This window comes from Ciona intestinalis, chromosome 2 (assembly GCF_000224145.3).
Source record: "Ciona intestinalis chromosome 2, KH, whole genome shotgun sequence".
Taxonomy (NCBI): Eukaryota; Metazoa; Chordata; class Ascidiacea; order Phlebobranchia; family Cionidae; genus Ciona; species Ciona intestinalis.
Genome location: NC_020167.2, coordinates 4,427,795 through 4,442,883, shown reverse-complemented (window position 1 = coordinate 4,442,883; position 15,089 = coordinate 4,427,795). Strand labels below are relative to the sequence as shown.

Here is a 15,089-nt window from a genome sequence, read left to right as displayed (position 1 = left end):
CAGAATAGCATTGCGTTTAGAATTTTCGTAACTAGGTGTTCTCTTGCATGTGCGGAAGGTAAAGGAATTAAAACGTGTTCACATTTACTTTTTAATGGATTAACACAGCGGTGTTAAATCCCAAAACAGTTTCCGATCGGCACTCGAAGGTGCAAAGATACAATTTAAAAGATCAAGCTTCTGCTGGTTTGCTGTCCAAATTTCATATTCAACTTGATTGTACATAAATACACCATGAATAATATTCTATATGTATATAAGAAAGATAAGTAAGCAATGCCAACATATAGCGGGGTGGCGGAAGATGGGACAAGTTTGGAACATAATATCTAAATACCCTGATCGTGTTTTAAAGAAACAAATAACAACGATTTATGATAGGCGTAAGGATACGGTTTTATAATTATTTGAATGTACTCAGTTTGGTAGCAAATGGGTTGAGAAAATAGAATGAAAAAGTGTCCCATTTTCCTCCGCCCTACTATATTATTATACGCGCGTAGTAAGATCGTGATATGGACTCTACGTTTATTTAAAAAGCAACAACGCAGGATAGCTGAAACAAACTAACAGCAGTATTATAAATTGCAACTGCGTTTTGTTCATGTACGCTTTGCAAAAATCTGTAAACTGGTGATACGCTATTAAAGTCTGCGTTTTATATAGTTTATTTCGTGTTGAGGTTTAGTAAACCATATCTTTATACTTTCGACTTGGCCGTGTTTGCGTTTTATTAGATATGTTGGAGAGATATAAAAGTCTTTGAAATTTGTTTATTGAATTGTTAACACAGAAACATAGACTACGTGTAGTTCTGCACGTTTCCATAAACACAGATATATGTAAGGTGGGGGAAGATTGAACACCATTATCAACTAATATCCAAATATTCTGATCGTGTTTTAAACAATTAACAACGCTCTATAGGAGTCGTGAGGATACGGTTTTATAATTCTTTGAATGATGTTTGTTTACCACCCAAAGGGAAGAGAAAATAGAATGAAAAGGTGTCCCATCTTCCCACCCTACTATATCTAATAACTCAATTTGCGAAGAGTAGATTGTCTCGAAGAAAAACAAATGCGTAGATTTAATCGTGATCGACTTGATGTTTATTCCAGTGTCAGTAGCTTAGTTTCAGTGCAAGCACCAGTTTAAATTTTCACGCCTCGGCAGTTGCCATTTTCTTACTGTATGTGTTCACCAAGAAAGAAACAACGCATATAAAGATCATTTTTTTTTATTTTTTAATAATACGCAAAGCGATGTATATATTCGTTTTACGCTTAAATGATAAAGAGTATATAGATGTCTAGTAAAAGCTCATGTATGGGTATGGGTTACATTTTCTTGGCGTCGGTAATCTTTCTTCCATTTCTTACAATCTGTAATGTAAAAAATAAATTTGAATTAAGTTTACGAAGGTGCTAATTCTGTATATGATTACCTTACCGCAGTAAAGAATTGTACCCATTTTTAAAAGAAATTGAATATAGTAGGGTGGGGAAGATGGGACACATATTTTTTAATTTTCTTGTCCCATTTGGTAGTAAACAAAGAAAATGCATAGAACTATAAAACCGTATTCCCACGACTTTCATAAAAAGGTATATATATTTTATTTACAATAAGTCCAAATTACCTTACACTCTAGAGAAGAAGAGTGAGAATCCTTTTTTGACAACCGAACGATCAGTTTTGAATTTCAAAGCCAATTTTGTGGCAGTGTACGTCCTTGTGAAGGGTGTTCTCTTTGTGCCACAGAACTTATCCAACTGAGTTCCAGATGTACAGAAGGATCGTTTTATAGTTAAACTGTCGTATGAGCAGTTGGGTTCACTGCCTTCCAAGCTGAAAAATAAAGGCCAATACAATAAAAATAGGTATAGTCAGACTACCGGCTCTGGATATAATAGAGTGAAGAACGTTAAGACACAGGGCAAATTTACTTCTTTGAATCCAATTTTACGAGTATCATTTTATGGTAAACGAAAACAATTGATATTATTTCACGGTCTAACAAATCTTACGGAAAAAGGCGATCCTGGTTGTTAAGTAAAAAACTCTACGTAAAACGAAAAAAAAAACATTTTTTCAACGTAAAAAATATAATAACAATGTGTTTAAATTGGATGTTCGCTGGATGATATTAAAGTTTCCAAAATTTTGTAGTTCGATGCTATGCTGGTATCTTTTCATACTGTCACAGGTACTTTAAGAAAAGTTATAAAAGGTAGCTTAAGCCAATAATAGTCTATTAAAATAAACTTTGTCATAAGGTATTATGAATTTTAGGCTGTTATAAGTTTAAATGTGTTTGTACTACACAATACTTATTTCTATCAGGATGTTCTTAAACTATTAAAATATATGGTAGGGTGGGGAAAGATGGGACACCGTTTCATTCTATTTAGTAGTAAACAAAGAAAATTCAAATATTATAATACCGTATCTTCACGACTTCCATGTACCGTTTTTAATTAAAAAATAAACGATTAAGATATTTGGATATTAAGGTGTGCCGTCTTTCCCCTACCCTACTATATACCAATTCATCATATACAATAACATGCTCATAAAAATTATTTTAAATGCTTACATAAACGTGGTGAAACGAAGACGAATTCTGCGTGCACCAGGTGGGCAGATCACATAGCAGTTATCAGCATTGTTGTGATAGTTCAGTGGAAAACTTGGTGAGCTTATAACCCCAGAAGACGGACAACACCTTCCTGTATGGTTTTCCGCAATTGAAATATTGATGTTAATCAAGCACAACTTTTTAGCTGGTGACCAGTAACAAACTTGGTTTTAAAATGATCCTTAGGCCTCACTGATACCTACGCTGTATTTTTCTTTGCGAAAGGGTTTGTGTCGAATATAATATTAACTTTGAAAATGCGCTTAACTTTGAAAAGTGTTTAACCAATACGAGTACTCTTCTGCTAATTTATACGCTCTTTCCACTACAACGTGGTGCTTATTTTTTTAAAAAAAACAACAATATATTTGTGCAGCAGCATTAGACAGAACACTCTTTACCAAAATGATTTACGTTGTGATTTAAAGCTCTAACCTGTAACTGTGTATCTCATGTTGAATCCAGATCTGGCAACGCTACGATCTGTTTTAAATCTCATTGACTTGCATGAAGTTCCGTAACTAGTGGAGGGAGCAGGTATTGTGGTTCCACAAAATTTACCCTGAGAACCTAAATTTGTACTGCATCCGCTAAATATCTCCACGTAGTCGTATCTTAAAAATAATGTTGGATTAACATAACTGTCGGTTTGTAACATAAACCTTTTCGGTACCTGCATTGGCTATTAGTCTCTATGTTGAAAGCAGAAAAGGCGAAACGGACGTTGTTCGAGGAACATCCGCTGTACACTTTGTATTTACAATCAATATTTTGCGGATAGTTTCCCGGGTAGTTGGGTGATTTTATCAAACCAGTGCTGCCAGGTCCACCGCCAAGATTAAGTTGATCGCAGCTGTCACCTCCTGAGCAGTTATTATTCTTTCATTAATACGTTACGTTTTTTTATTAATATGTTTTATACCTGAAATCGTCCATTGCAACCTGAATCCAGATCTGGTCACACTGCTGTCGGTAAAGAATTGAATGTAAACATATTGTTGGCCGGTTATTGTTTGTGTTGCTGGCACAGTTGTCCCGCAGTATTTTCTAGCGTTTGGTGCGCAGTGTGCGTTCAATTGAGTTCGAACTTCGACGAAGTCGTATCTAAAAAATAGAATAGTTTTAGTTTACTCGGCATAAAGCACTTTTGATCAGTTAACTATACCTGCAATAACTGTGACTCTCTAGGTTAAACGCGGTGAATCTCAACGTAATGGTACGAGACGCACTTCCAGCATTAATTCGGTATCTACAATCAGCCTTATGTGGATAATTGCTAGGATAGTTTGGTGAAGTTATATAACCAGTTCCTGGTCCGCCTCCGATCGATAGTTGGTCGCATGATGGCGTTGCTGAGGCTAAAAGCAGATTTTCAATTGAACAGCGATAGAACAGCAGATACAATTTACTGAACGAATTTTTGTATTTTATTTGCAACCGTGACCTAAGTATTATTAAAAAAACACGTTTTGTTTTTTTTGTTAAGGATTTACTAAAAGCTATAGTTAATTACTACTTTTTACCTGAAACACTAAATCGGAATTGGAATCCAGTTGAATACCTCGAACTATCAGTATGGTAGTGCATGTACATGTATCGGCCACGTCCTTGAACCGAAAAAGAAGAATTTGTTCCACAATATTTTCCAATCAAGCGGGACGATGTAGAATAACCTTCATAAACCGCGACGTAGTCGAAGCTGTGTATATCGTTAAAGCAATGATCACAATTTTATATTTTAAGTATTCAGCATTTAACACTGATAGCCCAACGCAATGAAAAAAAAAACTATTTTCACGCATATTTACTTGCAGCAACTGTGATTTTCTATTTGCATTCGTCTAAAGTCTACTTTGATAACGTTGGAGCTGCTCTGGGCGTTGATTCTGTAGTAACAGTTGAGGTTGTGGGGGTTGTTGCTAGGATGAGTTGATGCGCTGTAGTAAGGCGAAGAGTATCCAGCCCCACCGGTCAAACCGAGCATGTTGCAAGAACCTCCAACTTGCCCTAATAGTAAAAAAGAATAATGTTTAATTGTAAACTAGCATCTAAGTTTTGACAATATAGTAGGTTGGGGAAGGTGGAACGTCTTTAGCACATTATATTTGAAAATATCCTGATCGTGTTTTAAACAATTAACAACGGTGTATGGGAGTCATTAGAATACGGTTTTGTAAACTTTCTTTGTTTACTACCAAATGCGACAAGAAAGTCAAATAAAAGCGTATTCTGAGTTTGTTGGTACGATTTTTAATTTTATCGCGCATGTGACGTTTTATTAACAACTAAATCCGCGATGATCGCAGTCCATAAATTTTAAGTTGTTCATTGCTATATATGTTTTTTTTAAGTTTCCGCTAATTATAGGTGACTACAGCTGCTGAAAGCAAAAACAATTAACTGTGTACCTGAAACTGTCCACTGTAACCTGAATCCAGATCTGGTCACACTGCTGTCGGTGAAGAATTGAATGTAAACATATCGTTGGCCGGTTATGGTTTGTGTTGCTGGCACAGTTGTCCCGCAGTATTTTCTAGCGTTTGGTGCGCAGTGCGCATTAGCTGTAGTTCGAACTTCGACGAAGTCATATCTACAAACAGAGCAGCTTTAGGTTGCTTTGTATTAAGCACTTTTCAAAGTCGTTACCTGCAAGAACTATGACTTTCCAAATTAAACGCGGTGAACCTCAACGTAATGGTACGAGACGTACTTCCAGCATTAATTCGGTATCTACAATCAGCCTTATGTGGATAATTGCCAGGATAGTTTGGTGAAGTTATATAACCAGTTCCTGGTCCGCCTCCGATCGATAGTTGGTCGCACGATGGCGTTGCTGAGGCTAAAATTTTGGCAGAAGTCAGCACTGTTAACGCAAACTTTCACATTCAAAAACTTAGTTGATATTTGGCATATCTTTCTACAACTATAGCCTCCAGCAACATGCACTCTTAATGTATCTTCATATATAATATATAGCTTTTATTTTTAAACACCCATGTTACCTGATCGTATTTATCCATTTTTTAAACATTTACCTGAGACACTGAAACGGAATTGGAATCCAGTCGAATGCCACAGAACTATCAGTATGGTAGTGCATGTACATGTATCGGCCACGTCCTTGAATCGAAAAAGAAGAATTTGTTCCACAATATTTTCCAATCAAACGGGACGATGTAGAATAACCTTCATAAACCGCGACGTAGTCGTAGCTGCATATCGTTAAAGCAATGATCACAATTTTATATTTTGAGTATTCAGCATTTAACACTGATAGCCCAACGCAATGAAAAAAACTATTTTCACGCATATTTACTTGCAGCATCTGTGATTTTCTATTTGCATTCGTCTAAAGTCTACTTTGATAACGTTGGAGCTGCTCTGGGCGTTGATTCTGTAGTAACAGTTGAGATTGTGGGGGTTGTTGCTGGGATGAGTTGATGCGCTGTAGTAAGGCGAAGAGTATCCAGCCCCACCGGTCAAACTGAGCATACTGCAAGCACTCGCATCTTTGATACCTAAATCAGAAAGGAAAAACTTTGCAAATAATTTACAACACAAACATCATAACTTTAGCTTACCTGCTAGTACCAGAACAATGGCAGCAGAGAATAAAAGTAGCTTCATTGCTATTCCTTAACCTACGTTAAGTGTTAAGTAATCGACTCCGTAGAATAGAACTGAAACAAAATTATATAACAGTTAAAACTTTTATAGAACTTTTTTATATAACAGAATGCAACTGCGTTTTCTGTTATAAACGCCGAGCTCCACAAGAATGTAGAAACTGATGATCAGCTGTAAAGTGTGCGTTTTTATATAGTGCGTTTCGGTAAACTCCGAGGCCACCAAATCGAAACGCGTCTTTTTTCTTCAACTTGGTTTGGTACTTTTCCTGCTAAAAATATGATGTTGTGTCGAAACCAACGTCACCAAAAAATACTGAGTTTCAGGCAAAAAAAAAACAAAAAAACGCCAGACTAAAACGGAAAATACACATTTAATCCTCTAAAAAAAGTCATGTTTAATTTCCATACGTTTTGTACCAAATGCAAAGAAAAATATAGGTTTATAATAATGACTTGGGGACGCATTGCGTTTTATTGGAAGGATATGTCGGAGATATAAGTCTTAAATGTTGCCTTTGAATTGCTAACACAGGTGACATAGACTACGTGTAGTTCTGCACGTTTGCATAAACACACATATATAGGAAAAATTCCGAAGAAAACCAAATGCCAGGCTAGAAGTCGTAAACAAATACTGCTTTCGGCAAAGAAATCTACCCGCCACTCGTCTACGGGGTTTTGTTTCATTAAAACGGCTTGATAAACTAGTATAATTCAAACTTACATAAACCGCATAGCGTATTTTTACACCAATTTAACTACCACGCCGCGGGCACTTCTTATTTTCTCATCGCGTCCTGAGAAGACATTGGGCGATAATAAGAAAAGAAAGTACGTGGAGGGAGATTTTGAAGTAGATTGGTTCATCGAATTTCTTGGGTTTTAACGGGATTTTAACTATATAGCAGGGTGGGCTAACTGTTGTTAAGTGTTATATTAATCTACCCATAATTAATCGACAAGTTAGTTGCTTAACTTGCGATTTCAATGGACTCTATGGGTAAAACTATTAATGTTAACATTTTTTAAAATTAATATTTAAATTTAATTTACAAAGCAGTTTATATTATTTCGTGGTATACTCTAGAACTAATCAAAATTAACTATCATATTAAGAGCCTGCATAATTTCGAATTGGTAGTATGATATCTGTTCTGCCAATCGCTAAATAAACCCTCGTGTATTTTAATGTATTTTTTAAAATTGTTGGCAATTAATAAACGGATGATAATACTAATCTGAGATATAGTAGGGTTGGGGAAGATTGGACACCTTTAGCACAAAATATCCAAATATCTTGATCGAGTTTTAAACTGTCAACAACGGTCTGGGAGTCGTGAGAATACGGTTTTATAATTCTTTGATTTTTTGTTTACTACAAAACGGGACGAGAAAATAAAACAAGTAGGTGTCCCATCTTCCCCAACTGTCATATATTTTGAATATGAAAGAATTGCGTCCCGTCTTTCCCCACTTTATATATGCTACAAATTCGTTTAAATTTATTTTAACGGAAAAAATTCAGTAACTTATAATAAAGTTAATATTTTTGCAACAATCATTGCTTCATATTTTTGTCATGTAACCTCTACAACTCAGCTGCTCACAAAACTGAAAACTAATCTTTTAAAATTAATTTTTAATATGATCCGGTAATCATTTAAATGATCACATTATTATAATAATTTTTTTCAACCATGAAAACATTGTTGCATAGTTTCAAATAGGGACCTGTAAAAAGAGATTTGACTAAGTGCCCTAACATGCCCCCGTCGCAACCCCACCCTACAATATATGCATATACAAGTGCCTGTCGCAATTCTGACACCTATATAGCTGTAATGTCACAATACCGTGCGTTAAAATTCAACTTAGCTTTTTCAAATCGCAAATAATGGAAAAAATAGCATACAGTTTTATAGTAGGGCAAGATTTATTTTCGTTAGGTAGTAAACAAAGAATGTTTACAGAATCATATTACCCGTAGTTTCGTACGAAATTTACACGATCAAGAAATATGGCATATTAGTGCAATAACGGTATCCCATCTTACCCCAAAGTGTGATTTTAATATTTTACATTCATAAACACGTAAGCACCGTTATTCAGAAGATAGTTATCAATTGAGCACAGGCACGGCCTACTAAAGCTACGGCCTGATGATTTATCTCTAGTAGGCGGTGGCACAGGCAAATTACATGTTGCTTGAGAGAAAAGGCTTGTTGTTCTCTTAATATTACGAGTTAAGGTTATTTTGTCGTCCATATTCAGGTATTTTGATTAAAATAATAGGCAGATTATTGCCACTTTAATATAAATATATATTATGTTTCCAAGATTAGTTTCAAAGACCAGGGATCGTTTTCTGACTTAATGAAATTAATATTTTTAAAGTCCGAAACAAAAATAAAATCAATTGTAACTTTTAAAATTTGTGAATATAAGCTAACGATAAAATTATTTGCAGTGCATGGCCTGAATCACTATGTTAACTGATGTTCCAACACATCTAAACTCTTTCTTAAACAAAATTATATTACTCTGACCCTGCAGTTTACAGCGTGAAGGTTTTGTTTTATTTTATCAATTACAACCATTTCTTGACGAACCAAGTTTATTTTTTCAATAATATTTTTTGTATGCTGCAGTATTGTAATAATGTAAAGCGTATCGATGTCGGTATCGTGCTCGTATCCGCTCTCTGTAGTGTTTCTTATATTCTGTAAAATAAATGACATGGTAGGGTGGGGGAAGATGGGACACCTTTAGCACATATTATCCAAATATTCTAATCGTGTTTTAATTAATTTACTCTCTGGAAGTCGTTGTGATAAAGTTTTATAATTCGTTTAATGTTCTTTGTTTACTACTCAATGGGACGAGAAAATATAGTTAGGGGGTGTCCCATCTTCTCCCACCCTATATTGTATTTGAATATTTTTTTATTAATGTAGTCTTTTCTTAGACATATAGAGCTGCTTATATAAATTTTAAATCCTTTAAAAAAATCGTAAAAACCATTTTAAACTTGTTTAATTAAAATCCCTAATATTTAAAAAATAGAGGAAAAAAGAGCAAAAATGATATATTACACTTTGGAGAAGTAGCAGGAGAATCCAGGGTTTATGACTGTGCTGTCTGATTTAAACATCAAGACCAATTTTGACACAGCGTATGTTTTTGTGAAAGGTGTAGTCATGTTGCCACAGAACGTATCCAGTATTGTTCCCGTTTTAGAGTTGTCTCTTATGGTTACACTGTCGTATAAGCAGCTAGGTGCACTGCCTTCCAATCTAAGAGTCACAAAAAGGATTAAAATTATGTTCAAATATTTTGAGTTAAACACAAAAATTTGATGCAGAAATTCGGATGGGGAAAGACGGGACATCTATATCGAAATATCCTGATCCTGTTGTAAACAAATACCGACGCCTATACAGGAATCGTAAAGATACGGTTTTATAATTTAATATTGTTCCTTGTTTACTACCAAGCGGGACGAGAAAAAAAAAAGAAAATGTGTCCCACTTTTCCCCATCATACTATAAGGTTATACAGTTGTAAAAATTACAATAGGTATAAAAAAGTATTAAATGAATAAAAAAATTAACTCATTGTATAAACGGGCATTGTTTTAACTAGCACTGAGGTAACTAAAGTAATCACAAAAATGGTTACTTACTCAAACGTAGTAAACTGAAGACGAATTGCAGTTGCACCTGGTGGGCTGATTACGTAATTGTTTTCAGCATTGTTGTGGTGGGTGTTGGGAAAACCGGGAGATGTTATAACTCCCGAAGATGGGTAGCAAGATCCTGGGTAATTTTAAGAGGGAAATTTTATTGTTCTGAAAACTAATGCTCTGGTATGCTTTTCTGATTGTGTATTATGGAATTACTGCTTACCAACTTTTACATATATAGTAGGGTGGGGGAAGATGGGACACCTTTAGCACATAATATCCAGATATCCTGATCGTGTTTTAAACAATTAACAACAGACTAATACCCTTTTTGCATGGTCACTTTCATGCGCGTAAGTACTCGCATATTTACTCGCAAAAACAAAGTTAACACGCATAACGTCATAAGCGTGTTATCTGCTGTAGAAGGTTGGTTGTTACTCGCATTATGCGAGTAAAGAAAAGTATTGTGAAAGTACAGTTTCACTTTTGAGAGCCTAATCTTTTTCGGGTATTATTTTATATTTTACCATGCATAAAAGGTATATGGGAATCATGAGGACATAGTTTCATATTTCTTTGAATGTTCTTTGTTTACTACTAAACGGGACGAGAAAATAGAGTTTAAAAGTGTCCCATCTTCTCCCATCCTACTGTATAAGTAAGTTAACATTTGTTGTAAAGACAACGCATAGTACAGTGGTATTTAATATTTTGCAAGTTCAAACTATATCGCCTAAGCCTGGCCTTTTTTCGGTTCATGCTTAACATTTCAATCACTGCAAAAATTTTAAAAAGCAGCAGTATATGTTCTTTAAGAAAAATTGGTGCAGTAATTAGGGTAGGCATATAGCTATAGTAACTTATTTCTTGGTTGATTTTAAGTTCATACCTGTAACTGTGTATCTCATGTTGAAACCAGTTTTGGGAACGCTGCCATCTGTTTTAAATCTCATCGCCCTACACGTAGTTGCAAGATTGGTGGTGGGTGCAGGTATTGTAGTTCCGCAAAATTTACCCTGAGAGGCTGCAGTTGAACTGCATCCGTTTAACAGCTCCACGTAGTCGTAACTTGAAAGAAATGTAAGGTGAAATTCGATTTCGCTTTGTAGGCGCAACCTTTTACTTACTTGCATAGAGTGTGACTCTCTACGTCGAAAGCAAGAAAGGTAAATGCAATGTTGTTTGATGAACAATCGCTATAAACTTGGTATCGACAGTCAAGGTTTATCGGGTAGTTGCTTGGAAAGTTGGCTGATTTTATCAAACCATCGCTGCCTGGTGCTCCTCCAAGATTGAGTTGAGTGCAGCCTGGAGGTCCGGGTTCCAAGCCTAATTTAGAGGGATACAGTTAAACCCTATGAACACAAAGTAAAATTCACCAACATTTTCAGAGTTATTGCCTGAGGAGCTATTATATTTGTTTCTTCAGACTTTGAACTATAATCTAGAGTCTAGACGTTTTATAAAATATCCTTTCTTTTTCTAACTGTTAAGTCCAAGCAGAAATTGAACATGTAATTAAAAATTATCAAACCTATCAGTAGAATTTGTTAACTATTACTGCTGCGTTCTTACATTGTTATTTTTATGTGCGTATGAAAAAAAATATTGTAAGTCACTCAAGCGGAATATAGGAAAGTTACTGCTCTAACGGCAGCTGTTAAGAACACTTTTACAGCAGTCCTTGAAGTCTGACCACTGATATATTATACCTGCAATCGTCCATCGGAGACTGAAGCCAGTTTTTGAAACACTACTGTCACTGAAGAATTGGATGTATACGCATTGTTGACTAAAAGTCAGTGTTGCTGGCAAATCCGTGCCACAGCTTTTTAGAGCGCTCGATGTCCAGTCTCCGTCCGAACCAGATCGAACATCAACAAAATCATACCTAAAAAATTAACATTCTGTTACTTCTGCTACCAGGCATAGTATAAACAATATATCAGTGGCTCATCCGGTATAAAAACGTAATGTATTTCCAACGTTTCATCTGCCATACGGCGAGACTTCATCAGGGAAGTTACGTTTTTATACCAGAAGAGCCACTGATATATTGTTTAAAAAATTAGATATATTGTTTAAAAAATTTAAGGTTATTGCAAAGAAGTTTAGTTTTTAAAGAATCTCATACTTGCAATCGTTGTGACTTTCTAGATTGAATGCAGAGAACTCCAAAGTAATAGTACTGTTTGAATCAGAGCATATACGGTATCTACAGTCAGAATGGTGGGGATAGTTCAACGGGTAATTTGGTGAAGTTATAACACCAGAGCCTGGTGCTCCTCCTATCGAAAGTTGGTCGCAAGATGGCGTGACAGAGGCTGGAAATTTGTAAATAGATAAATGAATAAAAATTTGAGTGAAATATTTATGAGAAAATTACCAAGTAACTTTTATATATTATAGAGTTACCCTGGCGGGTAGCACAGTTGGTTAGCGCGCCTGCCTCTAACGAGTCTAACCTATGGAAATGGCTTCAAGCACTGCTATTATTATGTGAGCGTATATGTGTCCCTGGGCAAGACACTTAACGACAATTGCTTTAACTAATTGGTTGTCCAAATTATCAGGCAGAGATAAAAAAATGAAAAAATCAAACCAAAAATAATCACCCACAAAGTATAACATGCATGATGGTAACTTGTAAGCTGGTACGAGGTATATGAAACAGAACACCCGTGTTATAACGAACGTTGTTTCTGGCCACGCAAGGATTAAGAACATTCATTCACTTTGCATTTAACTTTCTTGCATTTTATTAATATTTACCTGATTTTACCAGATTAACATTTACCTGAGACACTGAATCGGAATTGGAATCCAGTCGAATGCACAGAACCATCAGTATGGTAGTGCATGTACATGTATTGTCCACGCCCAGAAACAGAAAATGGGGTTTTGTTTCCACAGTATTTTGCAATCAAACGAGATGTAGCAGACGGACCTTCGTAAACCGCGACGTAGTCGAAGCTGCGAGGAAAAGCGACACAGTGTAAAAAGTTTATGTATACCATTGAAAAAAAAAACGCATGGGGTATAAAAACTCCAATTTTATCTTAAAGGTGGCTGTACACAGTATCCGGAATTCGTCCGTTTTGTCTGTTTTGTCCGGATTTCGCTGCCGCATACGGAACTCGGTAATGAGTTTGCATACGACTTCGCAAGCGAATTCGCATGCCGGATACTGTGTACAGCCACCTTTATATAGTATGTAAAAGTGTACTTCTCTTACGCGCAATTGGCGTTAGCTTCTAGGCTGAAGCTGGTAAATTCTACTTTGATGACGTTGGAGGTACTCTCGCCGTTGATTTGATAGTAGCAGTCGGTGTTGTGTGGATTGTTGGCGGGATGGGTTGATGCGCTGTAGTAAGGAGAGACATGTCCAACACTACCAGCCAAATCGAGTATGCTGCATGATGGGTCGCCTACATAAAAATCGTATAGTGATACAAGTTCACTCACTGAACACTCACAAGTAATAAGAAACATTATGAATAAAAATAATGTACCTGAAACTGTCCATTCCATTCTGAATCCAGGTCTGGTCACACTGCTGTCGGTAAAGAATTGAATGTAAGCATATTGTTGGCCGGTTATTGTTTGTGTTGTTGGCACAGTTGAGCCGCAATATTTTTTAACATTTGGTGCGCAGTGTGCGTTCAATTGAGTTCGAACTTCGACAAAGTCAAACCTAGAAACAAAATAATTTCAGGTAGCCGTGTATAAAAAGAACTTTTTATCAGTCACCCAAATTTTCAAAATGGCTATACTTGCAATCAGGGTGACTTTCCAGATTAAACGCGGTGAAAGTTAACGTAATGGTACGAGTTGCACTTCCAGCATTAATTCGGTATCTACAATCAGCCTGGTGGGGATAATTGCTAGGATAGTTTGGTGAAGTTATGAAACCAGTTCCTGGTCCTCCTCCAATTGATAGTTGGTCGCACGATGGCGTTGCTGAGGCTAGGAAATTAGATTTTCGGTTATGTTTGAAAAGCGACAGTTCTTATATTACTTATTTGAAAAACCGTTCTAAATATTTGCAAGTATGACCATTGCCACAATAAGCATAATTTTTTATTTTTAATTATGTTTTGATTTCCTATCACACTGGGTAATTGGTATTTTGTTACCTGAAACAGTAAATTGTAACTCAAATCCAGTTGAATACACGGAACCATCAGTATGGTAGTGTATATACATGTATTGTCCACGTCCTTGTAGAACGATAGAACTATGTTGTCCACAATACTTTCCAATAAGACGAGATGTTGCGGACGAGCCCTCATAAACAGCGAAGTAGTCGGTGCTGAAAACAGTTAAAAACTGATTATGCAGTCGATATTACAGATATTACAGAGAATCTATGGCGTTGAAGCGCGCCACCATAGCGATGGTTATTGGTTTTATTTATAAAATATATTTACTTGCAACAGCTTCCAACTTCCACGTTGACATTTCTGAAATTTACTTTGATGACGTTGGAGCTGCTCTGGGCGTTGATTCTGTAGTAACAGTTGAGGTTGTGAGGGTTGTTGTTAGGATGAGTTGATGCGCTGATGAATGGCGAAGAGTATCCAGCCCCACCGGTCAAACCGAGCATACTGCAAGCACTCGCATCTTTGATACCTGCATGAGAAAAGAAACGGCTATATTCTTTGCATCGCATTATTTTTTCACGTTGATATATAGCTTACCTGTTAGTAACAGAAAAATAAATGCAGAGAATATAAATTGCTTCATTGTTTTTTTGCAGAGATACGCGTTAGTTTTGAACACTAGCGCTGGTTAACTAAAATGTTATATAGCAAAAAAACGTATATTTTCTTTCTATATACCTCGTGCTTGCAAGATTGCAGACACTGTGAGGGATAAGTCAATAAAAATTACATTTTATAGCCTGTGCCCTTGTTGATGATGCGTGCTGGAAACTCTAAGAAAAGCGAGACTAATATTTTTTCGTTTAAACTGTAAGTTTCTCTTTTTGCAAAAAAAAAGCCCCGAGGCAAGGTCATCGTGAAAAATGTGCCGGAATAAGCAGAAAATCTGACTATTTTATTCTTAAGTCCTTACACTGTAAGACATATACCGTGAACAGCATGGTTCGCAACTCGGAAAAGATTCACATTTT

At 36.0% G+C, this 15,089-nt stretch overlaps 1 protein-coding gene across 3 annotated transcripts; it reads right to left on the bottom strand.

The window, feature by feature from the left end:
- Positions 1–1,225: 1,225 nt before the first annotated feature.
- Positions 1,226–14,835, bottom strand: LOC100184359 (cubilin). 3 transcript variants are annotated; one of them, XM_018817490.2, is made up of 18 exons: positions 14,656–14,833; positions 14,386–14,587; positions 14,092–14,267; positions 13,729–13,921; positions 13,468–13,649; positions 13,191–13,383; positions 12,753–12,928; positions 5,288–5,480; positions 5,050–5,231; positions 4,450–4,648; positions 4,165–4,340; positions 3,807–3,999; positions 3,564–3,745; positions 3,315–3,504; positions 3,077–3,255; positions 2,600–2,732; positions 1,643–1,851; positions 1,226–1,385 (listed from the first exon to the last, which is right to left on the bottom strand). In XM_018817490.2, exons 1-17 carry the CDS (start codon positions 14,699–14,701, stop codon positions 1,644–1,646), a joined length of 3,003 nt encoding a protein of 1,000 aa, XP_018673035.1. In that variant the 5' UTR covers positions 14,702–14,833; the 3' UTR covers positions 1,226–1,385; position 1,643. The 3 variants fall into 3 exon arrangements, with proteins under 3 accessions (XP_018673035.1, XP_018673033.1, XP_026696665.1); XM_018817488.2 differs by having other exon boundaries at positions 1,648–1,851; XM_026840864.1 differs by lacking the exons at positions 1,643–1,851; positions 2,600–2,732; positions 3,077–3,255; ... (5 more) ...; positions 5,050–5,231; positions 5,288–5,480 and adding exons at positions 9,363–9,563; positions 9,953–10,085; positions 10,845–11,023; ... (1 more) ...; positions 11,668–11,846; positions 12,090–12,279 and having other exon boundaries at positions 14,656–14,835.
- Between the last annotated feature and the right edge of the window lie 254 nt (positions 14,836–15,089).